The sequence below is a fragment of the Embiotoca jacksoni genome, unplaced genomic scaffold (assembly GCF_022577435.1).
Source record: "Embiotoca jacksoni isolate LCO1_2020_lvr unplaced genomic scaffold, fEmbJac1.0.p SCAF_18, whole genome shotgun sequence".
Classification (NCBI taxonomy): Eukaryota; Metazoa; Chordata; class Actinopteri; family Embiotocidae; genus Embiotoca; species Embiotoca jacksoni.
Genome location: NW_027185318.1, coordinates 1,772,512 through 1,798,138, shown reverse-complemented (window position 1 = coordinate 1,798,138; position 25,627 = coordinate 1,772,512). Strand labels below are relative to the sequence as shown.

Genomic DNA, 25,627 nt, shown 5'->3' with positions numbered 1-25,627 from the left:
ACGACTACACTCGCCTGGATCCATTTATTTCTTCACGAATGATGTAACTACTCACTGAAGCCAAGAAAATGTTCAAAGCTTTTTAACATGAAATGTATTCCTCACATTCCTGTTCGTAAACCACCTGCTCATTTTTTTTTTTTTTTTTTGTGCTATGAATGAGGGGTTTATGATTTTCGTGTTGGTTTAATGCTCTGCTGCTTTGAGTCGATGTATTGTTCCCTCGGCTTCACTGACCAAATGGAAAGACGCCCCCCACCCCCCATCCCTCCTCCTCCCTCCCCATCCCTCCCCATCCCTCCTCCTCCTGTGGGATCTTTCCATGCTGTTACTAAGGCAGCTGGATCGTTGCCATGGCAACCCGGACTTGTTAAACGTCGGGAGAAGACGGGTTGTGTGGTCGCCGTCCCCGCGCACCTCGCTCCGTCAGGGACCAGATGTCTTGGGCAGGTCCTGGTTCTCGGCCAAGTGGAGCTTTTGTCTGAACACGGACACATTAAGGATTCACACGCACACTGAACACGGATCATTGAAGGCCAGAGTCCGCTGTCGGAGAGCGGGGTGATTCCCATAAATAGCCATTCAGCCCGGAAAGGATACATGGAGGTGCTGAGCTCCTCCAGCTGCAGAAACAAATGAGTAAATGGATGAGAGGTGTGTTGAAAACAAAACGACAGCGCATAAATAGAAAGCGACGTGGTACAACGGGACTCTAATCTGGACGTGTGGCCGTTGTTACGTAACGGCGTGTGCGTGTCTGGTCAATATTTGAATTAAACTCCCGTCAAGTGTTTACAAAAGCAAATGATCAACTTCCTCTCTTTATCCAAATGAAGGAAAGTCTCTTCACAGACCATCTGCAGGGAGCAAGTATTCCTGGCAGCAGTATCTGCAATGAGATGAAGGCTTTTTCTCACCTCCCTCACAAATAGCACTGCAACTTCCCCGCAGTGAGCATACCAGCCCCGGGCGTGGGTCACTAGGAGCCACTCCACACCAACAATAGAAACTCTCTCAAGGCCCTCTGACGCTGCACGTTACTGTTCGCGCCGGGTTACATTCAACTTTCAACGTGCACAGGCCGATGACCTCTGACCTTCCTGAACCTCGCGCTTAACTGCGATTCCTGCTTACGTTGCACAGCAGGTGCTCCAGGCTGTGGTCGGAGGCGCACTTCCTCTGGTCCTCCGAGAGCTCCTCCACGTGGCTGTCCAGGCTGAAGTGCAGCCGCGCCAGCTTCTCCTGCATCTCACGCACGTGCTCCAGCTGCTCGAAGGAGCACACCTTACCTGGAAACCAAGATGAAACCGTACCGGTGGGACGTCGACCGGGACACACAGTTTTGTAATCTCTTGTGATTGCAGCAAAGTCAAAAGTATTTCTACGGAAGTACATCAGTAAAAAAAAAAAAATAAATAGCACCACGGATATTCGATTTCAGTCACATAACAAAGACGCCTTTCAGCTGCTTTTATTTTCAGCCTGTAACAGAATCCCCCCCGCCGGCCCGACACGTCGAGCTTGTCTTACCGAAAGCCTGCAGTTTGCCTGAGTGGAAGTCGTTGAGGAGGTTGAGGAGGCCTCCCTCCATCTCTCTCACATCCGAGACATCTGTGAGGAAGGAGTGCTGCAGCGGGGAAGACTGCACGACTTTGCTGGGCCCTGCTGGCTGGGGGGCCCGGGGCTTCTCTTTGTGGGGTCTGACAGACAAAAACATTTTGTAATATCAATGACAATTCTCCACAACCTACACACACTTTCTCTTTCTTGCTGTTGAACACCAACCTGGTGATCTTTGGTGGAGCGACGACGGCTGCGAACACCTCCTTGGGCTGTCCTGGTGCTCCTATGGATCTCTTAAACTTGCCTCTGTTCTTCGGGGAGGGAGGCTGCGGCAGGCCGAGGGAGAAGGTGGCACTTTTGCTGGCAGGCAGGACGGAGAGCTTGCGGGGGTTGATGGGGGGAGGAGGCGGCTGGGGGAGAGACACCTTCGGGCTCCGCTTCTTGCGTTTGTCTTCCATTATTATTATTATTCTTTTTCTTTTCTTTTCTTTCAACAGGACAAAGAGGCACAGCCTGGCTGGTGAGCAGGACGTCCTGAAACAACAAAGGTGGGAAGTCTGTGGAGGACTGAGCCAAAATTAGCCCTGCAGCCCAGGATCCTCCACTCTGCACATTCAGGGATGCTTTCATTAGTTTAACAGCATCTCTTGCTAATCACAGCAGTATATCTGCCACAGAAAAAAAATGTAATAAAAAGTGACAGTGAGGAAGAGCGTACCTCTAATGTGAAATCGTAAATTGAATTGCAAAAAGAAAGCTATGAAATGGATGCTGTTCTCTGGTGGGAGTGAAACAGGAACCATGAAGGATATTTTTAGACCAACCTTAAAGTGAAAATGATGTGTGAACTGAAAGACAACGCTGCGCTTGTTGGAGTCAATTTTCCAGTTGACAAACCAACAATTTCTTAGACATGGATGATCTAGAAATTCAAAAAAGTTTCACTGCAGCAGGTTTTGTTTTTGGTTTTTTCCATCACAGATGACTGAAACATACACAGACAGCTGGTGGTTGCACTCAGCAGAAGAACAGGAGCCCTCGGAAGAGATCATGTCAATTACTTCCAGACAAAAGGCTTAAAGAACAAGTCAACACTGCATTGTTGTTGTTGTTGTTGTTGTTGGCGTCTCCCTGATCCACGAGACAAACACAAACACCAAGTTTCACGAAGGTTCAGGAGGTTCACGAGACCTTTGCTGTCTTCCAGTGATTTGAATGCCACGAACCCAGTGAAGCACAGAGCGGCTGTTCACAGATGAAACCGGTGTTGTGATGGAAGTTATCTCCACAGCTCCGCGCCGGCCTCAGCACAACCCAAAGATGGCCACTACAGTCATACACAACGGCAACTTCATGCGCTGAAAGCCTCCCTCACCGGCACTGGGTCTGCTCTGCAGATATTATGAACCAACAACAATATGTGGGCAGCAGTTTGTTGCACCGTATGGTTAAATCCAGTCAAGCAGAAGACGTGTAAACAGATTTATCGTCCACGATGTCACAATAAGACTTACCGAATCAATTACGCACCGGAGAGCAAACCGGCGGGTCGCATTTCTCCTCCTCCGGTTTAATAACGTTTAAGTGCCTTCACATGAATTGACCTTTGAAAATCACGGTGATGTTAAATGATCCTGCAGGCGCGGTGCGAAACACGGAGGGAACCAAGCGCGGCAGCGATGCGCTCCGCTCGGAGCTGCCTCGTCTTTATCCCACTTAAAGGGCCAGTTCGCCCCGTAGGATGCCGGAGTGGAGGAGGGAGGGGGGAGGAGGGGGGAGGAGGGTGCAGGGAGGGGGGAGGAGGGGGGAGGAGGGAGGAGGAGGGTGCAGGGAGGGGGGAGGAGGGTGCATGGAGGGGGCGGGGGGGGGGGGCACTGTTTACCGGATGCGGTGTGCAGCTGAAGGTACCCCTCAGCTCGTGGTAGCTCTTTGCAAATATCCCACAGACTGTATGAGCTCTATTATACCGGAGAGCGTTTGGTTCCTCAGTCACTCAGGACCTGAGGATACAACACACACAGGCCACACGGTGGCGCCAAAGTTCTCCATCTGTCCTCACAATCCTCGTGCCTTTCATTACCTGAGGGGAAATCCCCTTCTTAGATTATGAACTTTCCCTGTGACGTGGACTCGAGTACAACCCAGCCGGTTCAGCCTGTTGTCATACTGTCTTTGGCTCTGTGGTTCTCTCCACTGTACGGTTGCATGAATCCAACGAAATCCAGCTGGACTCCCGGAGCCCAGAAAGATCCCGCTCCGATGAGAGTGCAGGTAGATGTCCAGTCTGAGGGCAGCACATGCTGCAGTAATGACTTCCTCCATCTCCAAATCTCCAAACACAGTGCATCGGTTTCTATCGCTTTTCTGGAGAGAAACGAAGGTGAGCTCTGACATCTTGAAATGCTTCCACACATCGAACGGGAGCAAATATTCATAGCGCAGATGTGTTATTTCATGCAACTGTATTTTTAGGGGTCAGAGACAGTAATTTTTAGATAAGAAAGTGAATGAATGGAGTTTGATTGATGTCATTGAATGCAGCAGTTTTAGGTGCTATACACTCATCTGGGACAAATTTTAAGAAAAACCAAAACAATCTTTAAAGTAATACAAAAATATTTATTTTTATTATGGCAGATCAGAACAAAAATGTGACACAAAATGCAGTCTGTAGAAAAAATACAGGGCTCTTAGGCATGTTTGTTTTGTTCCAATGTTGAGTGTGACCAGAAATGACTTAAAGTCTAACTAACTTTCTGGTCTGACGAGCTGTTGGAGTACGAGTAGGCCTTCCCGAGGACTATTCTGTCTCTGAGGAGCTTGAAGAAGGCGTAGTAGTTGCTGAAGAGAATCAGGGCCAGCGATATCGTCTGATGCCACTTCTCTGAGCATATGAGCGAGTACAGCTGGTAGAATATCATGGCACCTTCCAGGATGATGAGTATGTTCAATATTCGTAAAGGCTTGTTGAAGAAAAACTAGGAGCGGGAACGGGACAGAATGGCGTCAGTCAAGACGTCCGCTTCGTTCAATTATATCATGAAAAAGAAACATGTCGGTTCATTTAAAGATACTCACATAAAAGCGATAATGGGACACATCTGATGGGACTGCAACATTATAGTGGCCCATGGCCTTATACACATTCTTATTATGTTTTACCAGGACTCCCTGCGGCCACATGTACTCTTCAGTCCATCTGTGCAAAAAGGAAAAACAAGAAGCAGAGTGAGATTTGACCGAAACGACTCGGATCGGATCTTAAGCCCGGCGAATAAACAAAGAGCGGGACGCACATGTGCTGGAGGACGTTGGAGCAGACCGAAGGGTCCACTTTCTGCCAGCAGCCCAGGTGAGCTGCAGCTTTGTGAAGCAGGTCGCAGTATCGAGGCGGCAGCAGGTGTCTCATGAGGATGACCGACGTGCTGACCGACACCAGGATGAACAGCTCGCAAGACCAGCGCTTGTCCACATACTGGGTGCTCTGACGGAGATCACACCGGCAGTCATTAAACAACATCAAAGCTAAAAACAACAAACAAAAGTTACAATTAAGAGTTTCTCACCTTAACAAACCAGACGGGCACAAACGCCACATAGTAAGCACTGAGCATGGAGCTGACCAGCACCTCCTTCATCCTCCAGTTAAAGTCCATCTTCAGGTACTCCACCTCCTTGCGGATGAGGTCTGGCGAGAGGCAGCAGGCGTGCGTCGGCATGGCCTGGACGCCGTACAGCTGGCTGGTGTGCTGCTTCCACGTCTCCTTCAGCACCGTCAGGTAGTCCCTGCCCCGCCCCACGCTGCCCACCTCTTTGGAGCCGATGCTGGCGATGGGCGAGAACGGACCGGCTCGCCGGAAGTCGCAGTTCAGCCGGAAGAACGGAATATACATCCCAAACCTGTGGAAAGCAAAGACGGCACTTCTACCGAGTCTTTCTCTTATCAATTCACAACCCTGCTGTTACAGAAACTATGACACGTCGTCCTTTTTATGGTATTCATGTTGAACTTCCTGTTTGTAAGCTGCTAGCTAAGCAGTTTCCTAAAGACATCCACGTTGGAAACATCTGCAAACGCAGGAAGTGTTGATAATAGCATCCAAACAATGTCCAGGAAACGGAGGGTTCATCATTCAAGCTCCGTTTCAAACTGCATTAAGTTGTAAATATTTCATAACCCAAAGCACTTTGATCAAAAGTTCAGGAGGTAACAGGAACCAAACAAGAGGCCAATGTTTACTTTTGTTCTTTAAATCTTGGTACGCACCATCTTTGGTAAACCACACATTTGTTTTCAGACTCATTTGGTGTCTTAACGAATCAAAACTAGTGACTGATCGGTGACAGGAAGCACAAACACAAAGTTTAAAATAGAAACTTCCAACTCCAACAGAGCGTGTAGACAACATGAAAACTATTTCATCAGAGGGAGGAAGGCTCATGTTGGACACGTGACTGGACGGAGACCTCGACGGTGAGAAAACTAGAAGACAACAACAACAACAACAACAACAACCGCCTCGTCCGATGCAGCCGGTATGAATACGAGCATCTTTGTTTTTTCCTGGAAACTTACGGGTAGCAGAGGAAGAGCAGGCTGAGGACAGAGTAGGTTCTGAAGAGGTAAATGAGGGAGCGGCACAGACTCCAGCCCGTCAGCGTTAACACCGCAAACCGCGCCATCACCAAAAAGATGGAGTGAGGGAAGGACAGCTTCCCACTCTGGGAGGCCTGGACGAGAGACGAGGGAGAAAGAGTCAAATTCAACGATACTCTTTTGACATTAAATCTTTATTCAACCCAGAACCTCCATCAAAGATCCGCAAGAGACACAAAGTGCAGTAAAAAAAAAGAATAAAATCCTTACCTCTTTAACAATTGCTGCAATTAACCTCCTGGCCAGGATGATGATTGTGAACACCAGCATGTTATAATCAATAAGATGAAAGTTCTGGAAAGAATAATATTGACATCCCATCAGCAACATGTGCAAATTACAAAACGAGCTCCTCAAATCCTATTCTTCATATCGGTTTACAATCAAGCTACAACTTCCTGTAAATTGACTGTGGAGGTGTTTCATGGATACACGACACCCAGTGGCTCCTTCTGAGGTTTCGTCCATTTGTTTACCTGTTAAAGGGTTTTTACGGAGAATCGTTCTTTATCCGAACCGAAGGTCTCATTCTGGTATTTATAAATAAAACGGACTTATCTTGGTCAGAAATACAGCGATCTATAATGCTGAAACTATAATGGACGTGATGATCGGCGCTCACCAGTGATGTGTGTGAGGGCGGGTGAGACGGCGGGTACCACCACACCGTCTTATAGATGTTGACGTAGTGGACAAAGAGGGCGATCAGGTGGCAGAAGAACAGGTGAAGCTCGAACAACACGTTTCGATCCACGGACAACTCGGGGATCTTACAGTGCTTCAGAGGAACCACGGTCTGCGCGGCGAGCGGCGGGCTGGACATGCAGGTTCCCGACCCGTTCCTGCACACAGAACCACTCGTGAGGCGTTTTCGTCACCACAGAACCGACGCCGGAGGCGAAACATCGGGCTGCAGACTACGTGGTGCGATCAGGGAATCGCGCAGCAGAGCCCGACTGACCTGGTTCGGGATCGGACCCCCGTGACGGGGGAACTGGTGGTGTGGTTTCCATTACTGACCGAGCCCGGTTCACCGCTCAGTGGAGGTCTGCAGTACGTTGTACGATTGGCTCCTCTCCTTCCACCGGCCATCGCAGACCACAGATCACTTCTCTAAGCAGGTTCTTCACTGATCTCTCTCCTGCTTTTTGTCCCTGTTTATTGGAGGCCGTAAATACACAATATCCAACAAATTAGTCGCATGTAATGAGTGTAAATGATTTCAATCAGTCCGTACGGCGAGGCAAGCAGATGTAGAGCGCTTTTCAACATTAGGGAATTAAAAGTGCTTCACGTAAAACCATTAAAACGTAAAGCAAAAGAAAAGGACATTTAAAAACCATTAAGAACAAGTGATTAAAACATTAAGCGAGCTAAAAATAGGATCAAAGTTACGGCGCAGTTTAAGACATCCTGAAAATCTGGTTCAGTGAACGGCAGCAAACACAAAAGTCTCCCGTCTTGATTTAGAGGATCTGAGAGTCTCAGCAGACCTGCAGCTTTCTGGGAGTTTGTTCCGGATATGTGGAGCAGAAAAACTGAACTCTGGGAACAGGAGGTGGACCGGCACACGACCCGCCGGGTCGGGACGGTTCTTCAAGGAAGCGGCCGATCAGAAAAGAACCATTCAGAGCTTTATAGACCAACAGCAGGGTTTTAAAGTGGATTCTGTGTTCTTCACCCGTGGACACACCGTGACATTAATGCATCGTGGACACGTTTTTCCAGATCCTGTCGAGACACAAGTCCTCTAATCCTCGATATATTCTTCAGGTGATAGTCGGCTGATTTTATAATCTTATAGTCTTAATATGGATGTTCAGATTTGAGGTCTGAATCCACAATTTTACATCAATAACACCGTTACACTTTAATTTAATATTATTCTATTTTTACTTGTATATAATGTGCATTTTTACATTTAATATATTTTTACTACCTCTATTTTTTATTGTCATGTTTATTGCTTTGCCCTGAACCTTTTTATATTGCTGCTGTTGCAAAACAATGTACCCTCGTGGGATTAATAAATGATCTGTCTATCTACTACATGGTATAATTTATGGCAGCTAGTTAGTTATGAGAATTATATCTTGGGTCAATGAGTGGATCAGACTGAGATAATAATAATAATAATAATAATAATAATAATAATAATAATAAAAGTGATTGGTGCAAAAGAGCAAAAACAAGCTGAACATAAACACACATTTGCAAACGTCAGTACCAAACACCTCCAAAGACAAACGGTGTGCAGAAAGTCTCCCTCAGAAACATTCACCACCAACAGTTTGCGTTAGCTCCAAATAGCTTTCCATAATACGGTGCATGTTTTTTGCAGCTGTCGCTGCGCGCGGGCCGAGCAGCTGCACCGGGAGGCTCCCTCCCGGGTCACCGCGTCTCCAGAGACGTTTACATCACCAAACATGAGGCGCAAGGCGAAAACAGCGTGGACCCGGTTTAATATGGAGATCGCGGCCTAAACTCGGGTGTCTCTGTCTCAACAGCTAACTAGCCGCAAACCGAGCGCGCAGGCCGGACGGGGACACGCGGACTCACCGGCGGACGCGCGCGCTGTCCCGCGTCAGTTGCTGCTCCGCTGCACGGAAACCGACCTAAACACGACGCATGTTCACGACATGCGTTCCGTTACCGGCTTGTTTATTTCCACTGATATCGGCGGAGCCGCTCATTGTTGATGTGAAAGTGGCCGCTGATGGACGCGGATGTTGTGGAGCTGTGGGAGGAGAATCACTTAAAGGGACATTCCGCACATTCAGTCCGCCGCACGAAGGAGGTGACAACCAGCTGATGATCTCTGATCTCTGATCTCTGTCAGGAGTTGTGGCTCATTTATTTATGTATTATTTATATTCTTCCTTTTGGAGCTGCATGTCTCTGCTCTGTGATTGACAGCTCATGTCTTGGATCTCTATGCTGTCCTTTTCTCTCTCTGCTCTCCTCTCCAGGCAGATGCCCCGCCCACCTCTGAGCCTGGTTCTGTTGACAGATGCCCCGCCCACCTCTGAGCCTGGTTCTGTTGACAGATGCCCCGCCCACCTCTGAGCCTGGTTCTGTTGACAGATGCCCCGCCCACCTCTGAGCCTGGTTGTTAACAGATGCCCCGCCCACCTCTGAGCCTGGTTCTGTTAACAGATGCCCCGCCCACCTCTGAGCCTGGTTCTGTTAACAGATGCCCCGCCCACCTCTGATCCTGGTTCTGTTGACAGATGCCCCGCCCACCTCTGAGCCTGGTTCTGTTGACAGATGCCCCGCCCACCTCTGAGCCTGGTTCTGTTGACAGATGCCCCGCCCACCTCTGATCCTGGTTCTGTTGACAGATGCCCCGCCCACCTCTGAGCCTGGTTCTGTTGACAGATGCCCCGCCCACCTCTGATCCTGGTTCTGTTGACAGATGCCCCGCCCACCTCTGAGCCTGGTTCTGTTGACAGATGCCCCGCCCACCTCTGATCCTGGTTCTGTTGACAGATGCTCCGCCCACCTCTGAGTTTTTCCCTCCTAGTTTAGGTGGGAATTGTTGAATTGTTGAATTGTTGTGTTTCTCTGTCTGATGCTGTAAAGTTCTGCTGAGGACTTTAATGTGTTAAGTGTAGAACTTTAAGTACTCTTGAAGCTTTCTCGTACTTGAACGATCACGCCTTTAAAATGCATGTTGCTTATTGTATATTTTAACTCTATTTGTGTTTCATTTTATCAGTTTCTTACGCATCTAATTTCTTTTCTATTTTTAAATGTTCATTTATGTTTTTAGGTGAAACACTGCGTGTAATTCTCTTGCTGTAAAACACTTTAAGCTGCATTTCTTGTATGAAGTGTGCTATACAAAAAAAAAGTGTATTATTATTAAAGTGCCATGAAATAACTTTTGTTGTTTTGTGCGTTTCAGCCTATTAGTTTGAATATGGTTTCAATTACTGCCTCCCACTGACCAAAAGGATGCAAATATTTGTATCACCAGGACATAAGTGTTAGTCTGATAATATATTTGGATTCAGCGTGCAAAACACACAAGAGCTATTATTTTTAAACCATGGGATCAAATTAACAAACCAGTTTGTTGATGATTTGCTTGCTATGAAACCCAGATCAGAATTTCCAGGTCACCACTAGTGCTCCACCCAACTCCATAACTTCATTAACAATACATATTTGTGTGGATAATGTTAAATATACAAATAATTTGGGACCAGAATGAACATTGAAACTGCATGATGAATGTAGTCTGATGTAATATTAACAACCCCCCATGTGACTGAATCAGACATGAGATTCAGTCACATGTAAAAAAAATAAAAATAAATAAAGAAGCATTTTTAGATCTTAAAAGAAGAAAACTGCAAAAAACATTTACAGAATTGTTTTATTTATTTTCAGTTCTTCCATAAAAGGCTGTTAGATTAAAATGTAAAAAAATACTTTCCACTTATTCCATAAAAAAAGTCTACCATTACATGATGGTCATACAAAACATACACTTAAAAAAACCAACATACTTCCTATTAAATACTACAGCAATATCTTTAATAATAATAAAAAAGTATCTTCTCAGGAGTGATGTCGAACGCTCCTTTTTCTTTTCTTTTTAAAATACTGGACAAATTCCTTGAGGGATTACTTTTGATTAAAAATAAAAAAATAAAAAGTCTCAGAGACACCTCTAGGCCTCTGATCTTTCCAGGCGGTTTCAACGGACCTGTTAAAAGACAGAACATTTTAGTTTTAATCATCTCAGCAGTAAAATTCAATGGAAACGTTTATGTTCATGTTTTTACTGACCTTTAAAAGGTCCGGTAGGCTGGACTTCAAAGTATCAACTGCACCTACGCAGTTCTCTGACAACCTGAGAGGAGAAAAAGAAATGAGATCTCGGACACACCGGTACCGACATGCACAAAGAGGGCGACACATGCAAAACTAATTTCATACTACAAAAGTATCATGCAACTCAAGCTGAAGGTTTTTTTTTTTTTTTCTTTTTTTTTTTTCCACCAATGGGATGTTTTAACGCTTTGAATGCAGCTACTAATTTTCATTAATCTACAGTCTATAGAAATTATCAAGATGGAAATAGGTAAGTATTGAGTGAAATGAATGGACAATTATTGGTTTTATTTGAGCAAGAGTTGCATCACAACCACATGTGATTGTTTTGTACGGCTTATTTTGCTCGGAATAACTACTGATAGCATAATTTTGCACTTCAATGTTTTTGATATGTTTTGGATGACTTGCATTACTTGGATGTTTTGCACAGAAAAATAAAACAAAAATCTAACAAATGAGTGTTGGGGTTAGTTTTACCTTCTTGTGGCGATCTTTAGGCTTTTAGAATCCTCTCCTCTGCGATATTTTTCTTTTATAAAAACCAGCCAGCATGACTTTGCATCAAAGTCAAGTAAGATCCCTGCAAGCTTGATTTGAAATACTGTTGAAATTCAGTTATTTCAAGTGGCTGACGATACACTTGCTCTCAAAAGAGCTTGAAGAGATACACTAAACTAAATGTTAATGACAATACATGTTCAAGCATTCTCAAGTCAAACATGTATTTGGCAGCACATAAGGAATGATGAGCTTTATTATTTTCTTTTTCTTTTCTTTTTTTGGGGCATTACAAGTGGCATTTAGGTACGTTTTGAAACCAGACGAAGAGGATGAGCTCATTGTAAAAACACTTTTTGTTTTAAAAAAACAAAACAAAATCAGGCTGCCGTGTGTACATACAGCTTATTCAGCATTGTTGAGAACCACTGAGGACAACAAAGGCAAAATACCATGTTTAGATTGATTAAAAAGAAACTAGAAACTTTATTGAAACACGCACTGCAGAAAAACATTTTGGGATATATTTAGTATCCTATTTAGTCAAAGGGAACACAAGCATTAAGCATTTTGGAGACGGCACGACTTAAAGCATACACAGTTGTCCTAGGGTTATGTACAAAATATTGATCGGCTGCAGCCTTCCTTACACACAGTAAGGATTGTTAATCCTTCAAGCTTTACAAGAATTAATCGATCAGCGGGATTTTGCAAGTAGTAGATTTTCGTGATAAACCAATTGTAAAAAGGCGGCAAAAATAGATTCTTTTATTCTTTGTCAAATTGAGTTTTACAATATTTTAGGAGATTTAGTAACTTTACAAAAAACTAGATTTGTAGTGTAACAACAAATAGGATACGATTCTACATTTGAGTTTGTAACTACATCCGTTTTAGTTTGGAGGAAATTTACATCGAGGCGTGAATAATTTTTGTCCAGTCCTGAAGGACTTTTAAAATGCAGCCTATGTGAGAAGAGTTTATCGCCACAATCACAATTTGTTCAGGAACCATTAACTGAAATGAGAACCATCAAATAGCACTAAAATGTCACTCGTGTTCCTTTGTTAGGTTTGTGTCACTGAGACCTTTAGCTACGTAACTGAAAAACAGTAAATGGTAATAGATTAACAATTAAAAAAAAAAAACTTTACGCTCAAATTTCTCCTCTGGCACACTATGATACATCCAACAAAACGACTCTACGGAGTTTAAAAAAATAAAATAAACCATAAAAAAGGGAACAAACAAGAGGGAAATTACTTGTGAAAAAGTTAAGCGAGTTACAATCGGAGACAGTTGCCATGGCAACTCTCTACCGGTAGTCGTTCAGTATCTTCCATATGGATGCTCTCGGTACGATCCCTTCTGCTGCCTCGATTGGGGGGCTTTGCCTCCACCGCCGGAGTTGGACCACGAGTTGTCCCAATCGTCTTGAGCTGCAAGGACAGGACACAGAGAGACACAGAGAGACACAGAGGGACACAGAGGGACACGAAACATCACTTAGTTCTTGTTTTTAAGGTGAGGAAGTTGAGGTCATTTCATGGGTTTAAAAACAACAACCAACAACTCACCGTAGGACTCGTATGATGTATCTTGTGCTTCACCGTGTCCGTAATCATAATATTCAGTATCCCTGAAGGCAGATTGTGAAGAAAAGCTTTGATAAAAACACACTCGGTCTAAAATAGACAAGACGGGTCACACAAATAAATTCTGACTTACGCAGGTGCAGACTGCTGATTATAATAATTATCATATCCCTCATACGAAGGCTCTGCATAGGATTCTTCATAAGGAGGCTGGAAGGAAAACAAATAGTCCCGTGGATTAAAACTATTGTTTAAAAACGGGTGTACGGAGACGATTCACGTGGCGTGAAACTTACGTAGTCCTCGTAGCCGTCGGGTTTGGCCTGTGACGCTGAAGGACCCTGGTGTTGCTGGTGAGACATGCCCGCCGACTGGAGCATCCTCGGAGCCCCCGCCGAAGGTGGTCTCGAGCGCGGAGCCGAGCCTCCTCTAGAAGGAGCAGAAGGTAGTCCACCCCTGCCGGAGGGTGCCCCCCTGGGAGCGCTGCCCCGTCCCGGTCCTCCCCGCGGAGCACCTCCCCTCATCGCTCCCCGTGGAGCCCCACGTGGCATTCCTCGCCCCCTGTGGAGACGAAAACAAAACCAGACGGGTTGTAACACGTGAGCAGTCGCATAATGGGACAATATAGTGCGTTATCGGTGTTTTATAGTAGAAGGTGTGTAGAATTCCCACCTCGGGCCTCCGGCACCAGGTGGTCCACCTCTGCCCCTTCCTAGATGACCGCCTCGGCCCCGGCCTGAACCATCCTGGGATCCATTCAGGAAGTGAGGATCCATGTACGGGTCATGCTCACCAGGTTCCTATAAAAATCAGAAAAAAAAAAATCCGTCAAACATACACGACGTCGCTGTGAAGTCGCCAGAGAGGGACATTATGTGGATGTCTGAGTTTGAAAGGCACAAAATGTTTCCGTCAGGAGGTTCACGTACCGGGATGAGGAACTTCTTGACCTCCTCCATGGCATGAGCCATCCGCAGATACGCCTCCGGGATGGGCGCCGTCACCTCGATGAACACGTGCAGCTCCATGGTCAGGTGAGAGTACTTCGCCTCGCCGCCTTTTCTGAGCTCCTCCTCCTGAAAGCACACGTGAAAATAAATATTTATAGTTTTACACACACACACACAAAAAAAACATCTTTAGCCACAAAGACAACTTTTCTGTACGAACCTTGTTCTTGTCCCTCATGGATCCTTTCCCCAGAACGGAGATCTTCGCCCCGGTCTCCTCCTGGAGTCTCTTGATCGTGCTGCCTTGAGGTCCCAAAAGTTTTCCCACGAAGTTGACCTGCAGGAGATATTTCACCGTTAATATATTGGCTCCGTCCCTCCTGTCTTCAGTGGTTTTGGACTATATTTGTCGTTTGTGGGTTTAATGTGTGGGATTTTAAATCAAGGGCTTTTGTGCAAATCGTGTTTATGCTTAAAAAGCCGAGCAGTGACCCAGAAAACCACCGATAACGTCCCATTAAAACCCCATGAAGCCCATTCATCACCAGCCACAGCTGGGGGGGGGGGGGGGGGCTCACCCTGGGGTACTGCTTGGTGGGGATCAGAACTCGCTCTTTGAGTTTCAGATTCCTGGTAGCAAACAGGTCCAGATAGGTTTCCTTCTCCGGTTCTTTCTTCGGTTCTCCTTTCTGGATCCTTTCGATCTCTGCGGAAGAACAAGTTCGTTAGTGTGGTGCGTTCACGGGTTCACACAAAAATAAAAAATAAATGAAATAAAAAAAAGGGGGGGGGGGAAATGGTTCCCATGAAATTGAAGCAGCCTGTAAACCGGGATCACTTCCAACACCCGTCAATCACACACAGCATGCTTCGTTGACGTCAATCAATGAACTCTCGAGCCGTTCAGAAACATCGATTCTTCTTCTTCTTCTTCTTCCACACAAACATAATTATTCTACCGAACAGGCTGAAACTCCGTTTACACGAACGAGCGCCGTTAAAAGCTCCATGAGGAGGGTTTCCTCCGCACCGCGACCACCACGTGTTCCTGCGCCATTGTTCGCGGCCGAAGAAGAAGAAGAAGAAAAAAGCCCAGCAGGCCTCGCGCCGAGCTACCGTCACCTAGCCTGCGTTAGCACGACCGAGCTCGCGAGCATCCGGCCATACCTGCAGAAATGAGCTTCATCGCGTGCGTGAAGGACGAGTCCAGGCTGTCCTTCTCGGCCAGGAGCTCCGGGAGGTACTTCGTGTCTTCCATTTTGAGTTTCTTCTGCGGCGGACTCGATTTTATGGCGGCAGACTCGGGATCGTCGACATGCGCGAGGCTCATACTGCAATAATCCGCTCACACGAAGCTTCCGGTCACTTCTGAGCAAAACGGTCCTTTCTTTTCTTTCTGTTTTCTAAATAAGGAAATAAAAACAAAAAAAGCTGCAGGTCGTATCCGGAGCGCAGAGCGGTGAATCGGTCGGTGTGCAGAGAGAAACAAAGGCCCGCCGGTGCCCGTCCGCTGTAAGTCCTCAGGAGACAAAGGAGGAATGGCGCAGCTGCATTTGAGTGTGATGGAGGAAGGAGCTCAGGAGGAGACCGTGACGTCACCGACGGAGACGCGAAGGAGGGAGTCAAAAAATAAATTAATTAAATTAATTAAATTAAATCCTGGGGAGCAAGTTTAAACATTTTTTAATGTTTAAACATTTTTTAATGTTTAAAAAAAGTTTAAACATTTTTTTAATGTTTAAACATTTTTTAATTTTTAAACATTTTTTAATGTTTAAACATTTTTTAATGTTTAAACATTTTTTAATTTTTAAACATTTTTTAATTTTTTAACATTTTTTTAATGTTTAAAAAATGTTTAAACATTTTTTAATTTTTAAACATTTTTTCAAACATCATCTTATAAAGAAGAAATTAGAATAAAGACGGAAAAAAAAAGTACAAATCTATAAAAAATATGATTTACAAATGTGCAGAATTTACTACAATCCACGAACAAATACCAAAAACTAATTTGCAAATATCAATATTTTATATATATATTTTTAATAATAATAACAGCTGATCATTTTTGCTTTCTAAAAGCTTCCCGTGTTGTGTAAATGTCTGAACATATTTGCGGCATCCTTCTTCAAGTCTCTCAAATATTTGTACGGAAATATTAAGTCTGTGGACAGAAGTCTGCATTTTCAACAATTTATTCATATTAATGCATAATCCATATTTATTCATAACATTCCCCAGAATGACCACACCACGACAGAAATATTAAAAAGTGAGATTTTTTTAATTCAAAGAACGCGCAACCATTGAATCAGTCCCACAAGAAAAAAAATAAACATTAGATTTATTTACAATGATTTATAAGGCATCAATACAATTTAAAATTCGTGATAAATAAGAATCACTTTCCAAAAGCGAGTAAAATCTGACAAATATGTAAAACAAAAAACATTACGTCTCTTTAAATCAGACTTTCTTACTGCTGATTTTAGGTAAGCAGGTCTGTAAATCAGAGGTCTGATTTATATTTCAGGTTTTGTGATTTTTAACTAATCTGTAATCTGCCAGAAAACTACACAGTAAATAGTCCGGCAGAAAACCTGATTTTACAAATGAATAATCGGTGCCTCTGATACATAAAAAAAGCCATTTAAATCGTCTTCGCCGATTTTCCAGCTCCATCGGAGCAGGTGAGTCCGACCTGCCTCCGGAGGCGTCGTCAGATATCAACGATGGTAAATATTTCTGGTTTTTCTGTATCGTGGATCTGCATGGCGGAATATGTGATGGCTTTCACCTCCGTTCCCTGCATTGAAAAACAAGAATAACTTATTTAACACGTATTTATCTGTCATGGTTAGTTTCAGGCGTGGAGTCGCCGGCTTGTCTGACCCACCTGAGGATGCTTCGCCAGAGAGAATTCTTCACCCCACCTTTAACAGAAGAAAAATAATGGACTTTTATTTTTTTGTCTTTGGTACAAAAGTCAAACCTTTTAAACTCAATGATCTCTCGTATCGTTCCAGATGAAAGTACATGCAACATTTTTTGTTATATATATATATATATATATTTTAAGGCATGAACCTTCGTGTTAGTGTGAAGAGACCAAACGTACCCGATGGAGCGTATCTTGAAATGCATCCTGTCGACGTGCAAAACTTTGACCTCCTATTGAACATAAAACAATCATGAGAGACGTCCTACACTGTCAGAAGAAAGATATTTCTGGAGCCTTTAAGAGGTACTGTCAGAGAGGGAATATTTCACGGTAAATGCTCTGCATGTCAAAACGTATATAAAAGCGTGGGGTCGGATTGGAGACGTGGACCAACCAACTCACCCTGGGGATGAAGAAGAGGTCTGCGCTGAACTTATACAACCAGTCGTCCAGGAAGTGGAAGAGAAGAGACTCCATGTCGTGCCCTTCACGGAGAATAAACACTCAGTTTAGTTTCAGGGATGCGGAAGCAGCAGGACGTGGAGATGGATGGAGATGGATGGAGATGTTGAACACGAACCCTGCGACTCCACCTTGACGGTGTCCAGCGGCTCCACCGTCTCCGTGTCCGTCATGTAGCCGAACATGCCCATGGCGCACTGCTCGAAGGCTTCTTCCAGAGTTTCTCCCCACGAGTGGATCCTTGGAGGAGAAGAGACAACGTGAGGTGACGACTGAACAACAGAGAAATTAAAGTCTCCTTTTAACAACAACAACAACAACAACAACAACAACTCACTGTACGTCTGCTGTGTGATCCAGGTCTGAAATAGTAAAACACGAGGTGACATGATGGTCAGCTGGACAGATGTGATCCCATTATCTACAACACGTCATTGACATCGACGGCTTTAGAAGTAGTGAGTCAGCTGACGGTGTTTTTTATTTATCCAATATTTATCATGACGTCAGACTTACATTCATATTTCTTGTTGATGGGCGGGTACTTTGATTTGACGGCTTCCTGCGCCTCCGTCAGGTCGAGCTGCCGGTCGTCCATCCTGTGAAGTTTGTTTTTAACTGATCGACTCGTCCGCGTGTTGCGAAGTTACAACCGGGACGCGAGACGGAAACGGAAGGCGGTCCCCGGATGTTGTAATATGTCCGACTTCCGCTTCGCGTTTTAGCGACCGCTGATTGGCTGCTCGGGTTCTATGGAGTTGGCGCCATTGCGAGCGTCGGAGTGGTCTGCGAAGCGCTCGCGCTGACATTCACTCCCGTTTGCCGGTGTTTAGCGGTGTACCTGTGACGTCATGGCTGATAAGGACGGTAAGTGCGTCGGCCGGTGTGCACGTGATGGTTAAAGCTCGGAGGACCGGAAGGTTGTTGCCGCGCCGGCTTCTCCGCTCATTGTTAGGAAGCAGCCGGCTAGCTGTTAGCTGCTCTCATGTTAGCGGAGCGGGGCTTTAATGTTGGGCTCCTGCTCCACGTGGTGGTGGTGGTGGTGGTGGTGGTGCTGCTGCTGCTGCTGGTGGTGGTGGTGCTGCTGCTGCTGCTGGTGGTGGTGGTGCTGCTGCTGCTGGTGGTGCTGCTGCTGCTGCTGCTGGTGGTGGTGGTGGTGGTGCTGCTGCTGCTGCTGGTGGTGGTGGTGGTGGTGGTGGTGGTCCTGTAGCAGGTGGTGCTGGTGGTGGTGGTGGTGGTGGTCCTGTAGCAGGTGGTGGTGATGCTGGTGCTGCTGGTGGTGGTCCTGTAGCAGGTGGTGGTGGTGCTGCTGGTGGTGGTGGTCCTGTAGCAGGTGGTGGTGGTGCTGCTGGTGCTGCTGGTGCTGCTGGTGGTGGTGGTCCTGTAGCAGGTGGTGGTGATGCTGGTGCTGCTGGTGGTGGTGCTGTAGCAGGTGGTGGTGCTGGTGGTGCTGGTGGTCCTGTAGCAGGTGGTGGTGGTGGTCCTGTAGCAGGTGGTAGTGGTGCTGGTGGTGGTGGTCCTGTAGCAGGTGGTGGTGGTGGTGGTGCTGTAGCAGGTGGTGGTGGTCCTGTAGCAGGTGGTGCTGGTGGTGGTGGTCCTGTAGCAGGTGGTGGTGGTGGTGGTCCTGTAGCAGGTGGTGGTGGTGGTGGTGCTGCAGCAGGTGGTGGTGGTCCTGTAGCAGCAGGTGGTGGTGGTGGTGGTGCTGCAGCAGGTGGTGGTGGTGCTGTAGCAGGTGGTGGTGGTGGTCCTGTAGCAGGTGGTGGTGGTGGTGCTGTAGCAGGTGGTGGTGGTGCTGTAGCAGGTGGTGGTGGTGCTGTAGCAGGTGGTGGTGGTGGTCCTGTAGCAGGTGGTGGTGGTGGTGCTGCAGCAGGTGGTGGTGGTGCTGTAGCAGGTGGTGGTGGTGGTCCTGTAGCAGGTGGTGGTGGTGGTGCTGTAGCAGGTGGTGGTTAATAACGTGGATCTATCAAGGAAGACACTTCTCAGGACACAACTTTAATGTCCTTTTGAATGTATTACAGACTCTGAATTTGTTTGTTTGTTTGTTTGTTTGTGTTCACGTCACCTGCAGCAGCTTTTGATGACGCCGTGGAGGAGCGGGTGATCAACGAGGAGTACAAGATCTGGAAGAAGAACACACCTTTCCTCTACGACCTGGTGATGACCCACGCGCTGGAGTGGCCCAGCCTCACCGCTCAGTGGCTGCCTGACGTCACCAGGTGGGTTTCTGTCGTGGTGAAGGTGAAGGTACAAGCACCAGACGAGATGATGACAAACGATGCATCTTGTCATGTCTCCCCCCACCACACACACACACACACACACACACACACACACACACACACACACACACACACACTCAGGCCGGAGGGGAAAGACTACAGCGTCCACCGGCTGGTTCTGGGGACGCACACGTCCGATGAGCAGAACCACCTGGTGATCGCCAGCGTTCAGCTCCCGAACGATGACGCCCAGTTCGACGCTTCACACTACGACAGCGAGAAAGGAGGTGAGAGGACGGCGTGTGTGTGTGTGTGTGTGTGTGTGTGTGTGTGTGTGTGTGTGTGTGTGTGTGTGTGTGTGTGTGTGTGTGTGTAGTCTGTTCTTGACAGGAAACATGACATCACAGATTTATTGTTTTCAAAGCAGAACAACACGACAATAACATAAGACGACTCGTGGGTTAAACGTTTCCTCTCTTCTGTCTTGCAGCTTTGTCCATTTTGTCCAGTTTGTCCATTTTGTCCATTTCTCGTCCAGTTGTGCTTTTTGTAGTCTTTCCGTTGTGTGGATTTGTTCTTCAAATTGTGGTGCGTTGATGTTTTGTCGGTGGTTCTTTATTCCTTTACGAACTCTTTATTTATTTTATTGCTTTTGCTGCATCTTCCGCGCTGCTTTAACGGAAAAAAAAAAAAGGTCTTTCTGTATTTATTTATTCATGAAGTTCTTCTGTCAGAACTTTGTGGCTCTCGCTTCTTTTCACTGAATGATGTCATGTTTTGCTGAACGCTTCAGAAAGTTAAAGGTCTGCATGTTTGTTTTGAACTTGCCGAGTCGAAGAGAACTTCGAGGCGACGACCACTTTATGCATCTTTTGTTTGTTCGTTTCAGAGTTCGGAGGCTTCGGGTCTGTAAGTGGGAAGATAGAAATTGAGATCAAGATCAACCACGAGGGAGAAGTGAACCGAGCGCGCTACATGCCTCAGAATCCGTGCATCATCGCCACCAAGACGCCCACCAGCGACGTGCTGGTCTTCGATTACACGAAGCACCCCTCCAAGCCCGGTAGGAGCGGCATCCAAAAACAAAAAACACCCGAGGAATGTCTCAAAGGTCTTGAAACTGTTGAAACTCACTTTTTTGGGGGGGGATTTTTATTTCTATGGAAGACCCTTCGGGAGAATGCACCCCCGACCTGCGTCTGAGGGGCCATCAGAAGGAGGGATACGGCCTCTCCTGGAACCCAAACCTCAGCGGGTGCCTCCTCAGCGCCTCCGATGACCACGTGAGCAGCCAGTTGAAACACACCTGGAATACTTTCCTTTATATCTGCTCTCTTCCTGTCTCACAAACCGTACTGATGTGTTGACCTGCGTTCTTCTAGCTCTTTATTGCACCTGGTAGATTGAAGAAGAAGAAGAAAAAAAAAAAAGGTTGTCGGTCTCTTATCCATCTCGGCCTCCGTTGCAGACGATATGCCTGTGGGACATCAGCACGGTGCCCAAGGAGGGGAAGATAGTCGATGCCAAAACCATCTTCACGGGCCACACCGCCGTGGTGGAGGACGTCTCCTGGCACCTCCTCCACGAATCGCTCTTTGGATCCGTGGCGGACGACCAGAAGCTCATGATGTGAGCGGCCGCAGAGACGTGAAGTTGTTTATTCGGTTTCAGCTTCCTGCTTAACAATTGTGCTTTGGTCTGTTTGGGAGCAGCTGGGACACGCGGTCCAACAACACGTCCAAGCCCAGCCACGCGGTGGACGCCCACACCGCCGAGGTCAACTGCTTGTCTTTCAACCCCTACAGCGAGTTCATTCTGGCCACCGGCTCTGCTGATAAGGTGGGCACCGTCTCCGAGCTGTTACGCAACAGTTGCTGTCCAGTGATGCAGCTTCTGTTTAATTTTGTGTTAATTTGAAGTTGATTGCTTTGTCTTTGTAGACAGTGGCTCTTTGGGACCTGAGGAACCTGAAGCTGAAGCTCCACTCGTTTGAATCTCACAGGGACGAGATCTTCCAGGTAGGAAGTGAACTTTTGCTCGGTTAAATTCAATTGACATAAAAGTTTAACAGCTGATCCAGAGTTGTTGTTGTTGTTGTTGTTGAAGGTGCCAAGCTGCCATATGACATCAGGTATAATTGTTATCTATCATATGATTCAGGGACGCATTGCAAGGAAAAGCAGTGACCACAGAACAAACAGCCAGCCCCCCGTTGGACTGTTGGTTTCATGTTTATGATGCACTTTGCTGCAGAAATGTAACATCCTGCCCGTCCCAACAGGTTCAGTGGTCTCCTCATAACGAAACCATCCTGGCCTCCAGCGGCACCGACAGGCGGCTCAACGTCTGGGACCTCAGTAAGATCGGAGAGGAGCAGTCGCCGGAGGACGCGGAGGACGGTCCTCCTGAGCTGCTGGTGAGTTGGGACAGTAATGATGGTGGCCGATGCTTAAACTTGTGTTTTTTTTAATTTAATTTAATTTTTACTCATTCCTCCCACTCTGCTTCTCGTTCAGTTCATCCACGGCGGACACACGGCGAAGATCTCCGACTTCTCGTGGAACCCCAACGAGCCGTGGGTCATCTGTTCTGTATCGGAGGACAACATCATGCAAGTGTGGCAGATGGTGAGAGCACTTATTATTTATACGGAAGATATCAGACACACCGTGGATAGAATTTTAATACTTTAACATTCATTAAAACACTGAATATACTTCTTTTTTTTTTTAAATTGTGACATCTACAGGCTGAAAATATCTACAACGACGAGGACCCGGAAGGAGCTGCCGACTCGGAGGTGACGGCGTGAGTCCAGTCTCGACCTGCTTTGTAAAACATTTCTCAGATTTCCAGTTCTGGATGCGAAACTCTTTTTTTAAACCACATTTTGGGCAGAAGTGTTTTGTAGAAAATGAAAAGCATAAAATGCTGCGTTGTTGTGACGTATTTAAAACAAAGTCTGTATTGGTCAAATCTTTTTTAAATCTTTTTTCAAACTCAACTCTGCCTTGTGATGAAATCACAGACATGTCCGTCATTGTTCAGGTTTGCATTTTCAGGTTTATATCTCTTTCATCCTGATTAGTCGTGCTGAAAACATTTCTACGAAGATACATTTTTAATATAATTGTACATACTGTCGGTTTTCCTTTTTACTTGCTTGATATTTGTAGCATTGAATTTTCCAGATTGTTTGTCGTGTCCCTTTTTTTTTTTTTTTTTTTTCCTCTGCTGCTTCTGATATCTTGTGTACTTAAGTATATTCATGATAAAAGCTATTTACAGTTAAGCTGTTTGTTGTTTATTGGCAGATGTAATCATCAGAGTCATATCCTGTAAAATATGAATAAGTAAATGGCTCTAAAGTAGCAACTAAATACCCACGTTTGCATTATGCAGCTTATTATACCAGTTTTTAGTTTGTTTGAACATTAAATGTGAATTGCGTTTTGTAGTTTGGTCTAATGTCCCAAGGAAATAGAAAACTGTGGATCTTCCTCTGCAGTAGTTTCACTGGGTTCATCACGGCCTCTACAAGACAAAGCATTTATTAGTCAAATATTATGTGGCTGCACATCATATAAAGTAAGTTGAATCTGTAGAAGGATCAGAGGAAACCTACCTCAGCAGCGTCAGCTCTGTCAAAAGACCATCTTTAAGATCCTTCAGGTTTTTCTTTGATCTTTGTTGAACTCCAAACTCCACTTCCAGTTCTCTCAAAGTCTCTTGTAGTTTCTTGACGGTCTCCTGTGTGAAGTGGACGAACGTCTCTGTCTAGTTTTACCAAACATCTTTACACATTTAGCTCGACGCGAGTCGTCGTACCTTTTGTTGTGCGAGGCTCTCCTCCCTCTCGGTCTCCATGAGAGCGATCCTCTGCTCCAGACAGGATCTCTGCAGCTCCAGTCTCTGAATGTCCTCTCCGAGGGGCCCCAGGCTGACCCTCAGGTCCAGCGCCTGCTCCCTGCTCCTTCTCAAGGCTTCCTCCCCGGCCTGCCGTCTCCTGATCAGAGCCACGAGGCGAGGCTCGTACCAGCCCTCCAGCGCCTTCACGCTGCCGCTGAGCCGCCGCTGCAGCCTGATCGAAGCCTGCCGGCCGTGGTCGACGTCGCTCATGGACCTCGGCCGGCGGGGCGCGGCGGCCCGATCCCTGATGGAGTTGAGCTGGTTCTGGTGGGTCTCCTGCAGCTGGGACATCTCCTGGGTCAGACTTTGGATATGAGCCTTGAGCTCCTCCTATGAACAGGTGGGTTAAAATATCACCTACTTTACTGAGCAAAGACACAGGAAGTCTATGCAGAGATGTGTACAGTGACATTTAAAACAAATGTATTTTGTGTGTAGTTCATTAAACAATTTAGTTCGATTAGATTATAACCACCGAAAACAAAAACTAACCCACATCTGAAAACTTTCTCTCTTCTAGATTTGTTAAATCAGTGTTTGGATTTTTTTTTTAATCCTGTTTTACATGTTCTGTGTTTAACATCATGTTTCATAAATTCACCTGCTTTACTGAAAGATTAAGAATTGAACCTTCAAACTGTTTTAGGATCACTCAACAAATTGATGGGTTTTATTTTTTTTTATATATGTTTATATGTATTCAAATATAAAATCCTTATGTGTTTCTAGTGAAACATGAAATTTGTATTTGTTCTATTTATATATTTCCACCATTAATCTACAAAGCAAGTAATGGGACAATTGTAATGGAACAAAGACGTATAATTATGCTTTAATATTATTTATCACTCCTAAAAATATGATTTCACATGATTCATTTGTTTCACTTTTTTTTTTTTTTAGGTGATGTTGGTTTCACTATTGAAAGGCACTAATCAAAGACAAAGATAAAACTCAGGTCCTGACCTGCGTGACAGCAGACTGAGCCACCTCGTACTCGTGTGCAGCCAGAGTCACCTGGTTCTGGATGCACTCTCTGGCTGTGACAAACAGTTTCCTCTTCTCCTGCTTCACTTCCTCATAGACGGCTACATAATCCAGCTGAGCCAGAGAGAGCAGCCTGCGTGTCACCATCAGCTTCCCCCGCAGGCACTCCACCACTCTCAGCATGGGTTCCTGCAGGTGAAGGAGCTCCTGCACCAGCTCGCCTTTCTGCTTCTCCAGATGAGACACTCTCTGGATGCAGAAGTCAAACAGATGCCCCAAACTGTCCATGTCCACCTGGTCCGCCTGCAGCGAAGGCTGTTGGGTCACCTCGTTTAAGAGCAACACCGTCTTTGTTGTATAGTCAGCGAAATTGTTTCCTGTGAGCTCCATGTGCGAGTCCTCAGTAGCTGCCATGTCTTTCTCATCCTCCACTGATCCATGGCTGTCCATGATGAGCTTAGAGGTGAGCTAGGGAGGAAAGAAACTGAGAAAACAAGTTGGCTGCCATTAATCAACCATTAATCATCAATGACTGATTAGATCGTGGTTTGAAGAGACTCTAATCTAATCAGCCCTTCATAGGTTGTTTTGTAAAACAGACATTTACTGTTCTGATATCTGCTAACAGTTAAAAAGGGGCAATCCGAGAAGTCAAACACAGGAGGACCTAAAAAACTTCTACTAATGAGTAACAGCTTATATCAACATATATTTCTACTTACTTTGTTTGGAGTTGACAGATGTTCAGACAGCGATGAACACAGTCGTCTTCTGGCTTTAAGGAGAGCTGTGCGATGTCAGAGTGTCTGTCTGTCTGTCTGCAGGAAAACAGACGCACACTTTCTGTTTATTAATAACACTGGAGGGACGGGGGGGGAAACTCTATCTAAGACTCACTCACACCCCCGCAAGGGACCACAAACTATGTCAGCGCTGAGAGCAGGGTGGCCTACATGCTCCGGATGCAACAGCCTGCACATGTCTGGACCGGCCCGGGT

General features: G+C 45.9%; 6 protein-coding genes across 12 annotated transcripts; 1 reads left to right on the top strand and 5 right to left on the bottom strand.

Annotated features, from left to right (window-relative positions):
• Nucleotides 1–302: 302 nt before the first annotated feature.
• On the bottom strand, nt 303–3,285 carry ccdc28b (coiled-coil domain containing 28B). 2 transcript variants are annotated; one of them, XM_069151967.1, is made up of 7 exons: nt 3,078–3,285; nt 2,755–2,954; nt 1,786–2,097; nt 1,531–1,700; nt 1,135–1,289; nt 601–623; nt 303–481 (listed from the first exon to the last, which is right to left on the bottom strand). In XM_069151967.1, exons 3-7 carry the CDS (start codon nt 2,019–2,021, stop codon nt 427–429), a joined length of 639 nt encoding a protein of 212 aa, XP_069008068.1. In that variant the 5' UTR covers nt 2,022–2,097; nt 2,755–2,954; nt 3,078–3,285; the 3' UTR covers nt 303–426. The 2 variants fall into 2 exon arrangements, with proteins under 2 accessions (XP_069008068.1, XP_069008067.1); XM_069151966.1 differs by lacking the exon at nt 2,755–2,954.
• An 876-nt stretch (nt 3,286–4,161) lies between these two features.
• Nucleotides 4,162–8,869, bottom strand: tmem39b (transmembrane protein 39B). Its single transcript, XM_069151965.1, has 9 exons — nt 8,780–8,869; nt 7,182–7,374; nt 6,843–7,062; nt 6,431–6,514; nt 6,140–6,294; nt 5,130–5,463; nt 4,860–5,047; nt 4,642–4,762; nt 4,162–4,541 (listed from the first exon to the last, which is right to left on the bottom strand). Exons 2-9 carry the CDS (start codon nt 7,310–7,312, stop codon nt 4,308–4,310), a joined length of 1,467 nt encoding a protein of 488 aa, XP_069008066.1. The 5' UTR covers nt 7,313–7,374; nt 8,780–8,869; the 3' UTR covers nt 4,162–4,307.
• Nucleotides 8,870–10,583: 1,714 nt separating this feature from the next.
• Nucleotides 10,584–15,677, bottom strand: khdrbs1a (KH domain containing, RNA binding, signal transduction associated 1a). 2 transcript variants are annotated; one of them, XR_011178368.1, is made up of 11 exons: nt 15,276–15,677; nt 14,687–14,814; nt 14,329–14,445; nt 14,088–14,234; nt 13,831–13,958; nt 13,455–13,719; nt 13,292–13,368; nt 13,141–13,202; nt 12,827–13,002; nt 11,018–11,081; nt 10,584–10,934 (listed from the first exon to the last, which is right to left on the bottom strand). XR_011178368.1 is itself a non-coding variant. In XM_069151964.1 (9 exons), the coding sequence occupies exons 1-9, from the start codon at nt 15,436–15,438 to the stop codon at nt 12,893–12,895; spliced, it is 1,197 nt and encodes a 398-aa protein (XP_069008065.1). In that variant the 5' UTR covers nt 15,439–15,677; the 3' UTR covers nt 12,026–12,892. The 2 variants fall into 2 exon arrangements, 1 of the variants encoding a protein (XP_069008065.1); XM_069151964.1 differs by lacking the exons at nt 10,584–10,934; nt 11,018–11,081 and having other exon boundaries at nt 12,026–13,002.
• A 699-nt stretch (nt 15,678–16,376) lies between these two features.
• On the bottom strand, nt 16,377–18,209 carry zbtb8os (zinc finger and BTB domain containing 8 opposite strand). Its single transcript, XM_069151961.1, has 7 exons — nt 18,031–18,209; nt 17,852–17,876; nt 17,633–17,754; nt 17,455–17,537; nt 17,230–17,282; nt 17,008–17,044; nt 16,377–16,917 (listed from the first exon to the last, which is right to left on the bottom strand). Exons 1-7 carry the CDS (start codon nt 18,110–18,112, stop codon nt 16,831–16,833), a joined length of 489 nt encoding a protein of 162 aa, XP_069008062.1. The 5' UTR covers nt 18,113–18,209; the 3' UTR covers nt 16,377–16,830.
• Nucleotides 17,711–23,025, top strand: LOC138199766 (histone-binding protein RBBP4). Of its 3 annotated transcripts, none has more exons than XM_069151957.1 (11): nt 17,711–17,779; nt 19,583–19,730; nt 19,875–20,020; nt 20,623–20,796; nt 20,901–21,016; nt 21,202–21,362; nt 21,446–21,572; nt 21,674–21,751; nt 22,015–22,149; nt 22,250–22,360; nt 22,483–23,025. In XM_069151957.1, the coding sequence occupies exons 2-11, from the start codon at nt 19,672–19,674 to the stop codon at nt 22,543–22,545; spliced, it is 1,170 nt and encodes a 389-aa protein (XP_069008058.1). In that variant the 5' UTR covers nt 17,711–17,779; nt 19,583–19,671; the 3' UTR covers nt 22,546–23,025. The 3 variants fall into 3 exon arrangements, with proteins under 3 accessions (XP_069008058.1, XP_069008057.1, XP_069008056.1); XM_069151956.1 differs by lacking the exon at nt 17,711–17,779 and adding an exon at nt 18,266–18,381 and having other exon boundaries at nt 19,586–19,730; XM_069151955.1 differs by lacking the exon at nt 17,711–17,779 and adding an exon at nt 18,266–18,381.
• On the bottom strand, nt 22,451–25,521 carry LOC138199767 (syncoilin-like). 3 transcript variants are annotated; one of them, XM_069151960.1, is made up of 5 exons: nt 25,352–25,521; nt 24,660–25,113; nt 23,562–23,972; nt 23,359–23,483; nt 22,451–23,267 (listed from the first exon to the last, which is right to left on the bottom strand). In XM_069151960.1, exons 2-5 carry the CDS (start codon nt 25,077–25,079, stop codon nt 23,198–23,200), a joined length of 1,026 nt encoding a protein of 341 aa, XP_069008061.1. In that variant the 5' UTR covers nt 25,080–25,113; nt 25,352–25,521; the 3' UTR covers nt 22,451–23,197. The 3 variants fall into 3 exon arrangements, with proteins under 3 accessions (XP_069008061.1, XP_069008060.1, XP_069008059.1); XM_069151959.1 differs by having other exon boundaries at nt 23,562–23,924; nt 24,609–25,113; nt 25,352–25,520; XM_069151958.1 differs by having other exon boundaries at nt 24,609–25,113; nt 25,352–25,519.
• Between the last annotated feature and the right edge of the window lie 106 nt (nt 25,522–25,627).

Bases quoted from the DNA above. Each gene is read 5' to 3' on its own strand.
- tmem39b (XM_069151965.1), bottom strand. From the start codon at position 7,312: ATGGCCGGTGGAAGGAGAGGAGCCAATCGTACAACGTACTGCAGACCT. The intron at 4,763-4,859 runs GTGCGTCCCGCT...CTTTTTGCACAG, and splicing joins TCCAACGTCCTCCAGCACAT to ATGGACTGAAGAGTACATGT. The intron at 4,542-4,641 runs GTGAGTATCTTT...TCCCGCTCCTAG, and splicing joins TGTCCCATTATCGCTTTTAT to TTTTTCTTCAACAAGCCTTT.
- LOC138199767 (XM_069151958.1), bottom strand. From the start codon at position 25,079: ATGGACAGCCATGGATCAGTGGAGGATGAGAAAGACATGGCAGCTACT. The intron at 23,484-23,561 runs GTACGACGACTC...CACTTCACACAG, and splicing joins AGAGCCTCGCACAACAAAAG to GAGACCGTCAAGAAACTACA. The intron at 23,268-23,358 runs GTAGGTTTCCTC...TTTGTCTTGTAG, and splicing joins ACAGAGCTGACGCTGCTGAG to AGGCCGTGATGAACCCAGTG.
- LOC138199766 (XM_069151955.1), top strand. The intron at 21,363-21,445 runs GTGAGCGGCCGC...GTTTGGGAGCAG, and splicing joins GACGACCAGAAGCTCATGAT to CTGGGACACGCGGTCCAACA. The intron at 21,752-22,014 runs GTAGGAAGTGAA...CCGTCCCAACAG, and splicing joins ACAGGGACGAGATCTTCCAG to GTTCAGTGGTCTCCTCATAA.
- zbtb8os (XM_069151961.1), bottom strand. From the start codon at position 18,112: ATGGACGACCGGCAGCTCGACCTGACGGAGGCGCAGGAAGCCGTCAAA. The intron at 17,755-17,851 runs GTGAGTTGTTGT...TTCTCCTCCAAG, and splicing joins GATCACACAGCAGACGTACA to GATCCACTCGTGGGGAGAAA. The intron at 16,918-17,007 runs GTGGGTCAGACA...TTTTCAATGCAG, and splicing joins CTCTGGCGAAGCATCCTCAG to GGAACGGAGGTGAAAGCCAT.
- ccdc28b (XM_069151967.1), bottom strand. From the start codon at position 2,021: ATGGAAGACAAACGCAAGAAGCGGAGCCCGAAGGTGTCTCTCCCCCAG. The intron at 1,701-1,785 runs GTTGGTGTTCAA...TTTGTCTGTCAG, and splicing joins GCTCCACCAAAGATCACCAG to ACCCCACAAAGAGAAGCCCC. The intron at 624-1,134 runs GTAAGCAGGAAT...TTGTTTCTGCAG, and splicing joins TGGAGCACCTGCTGTGCAAC to CTGGAGGAGCTCAGCACCTC.
- khdrbs1a (XM_069151964.1), bottom strand. From the start codon at position 15,438: ATGAGCCTCGCGCATGTCGACGATCCCGAGTCTGCCGCCATAAAATCG. The intron at 14,446-14,686 runs GTGAGCCCCCCC...TATCTCCTGCAG, and splicing joins CCACCAAGCAGTACCCCAGG to GTCAACTTCGTGGGAAAACT. The intron at 13,369-13,454 runs GTAAGTTTCACG...TTTTCCTTCCAG, and splicing joins CCGACGGCTACGAGGACTAC to CCTCCTTATGAAGAATCCTA.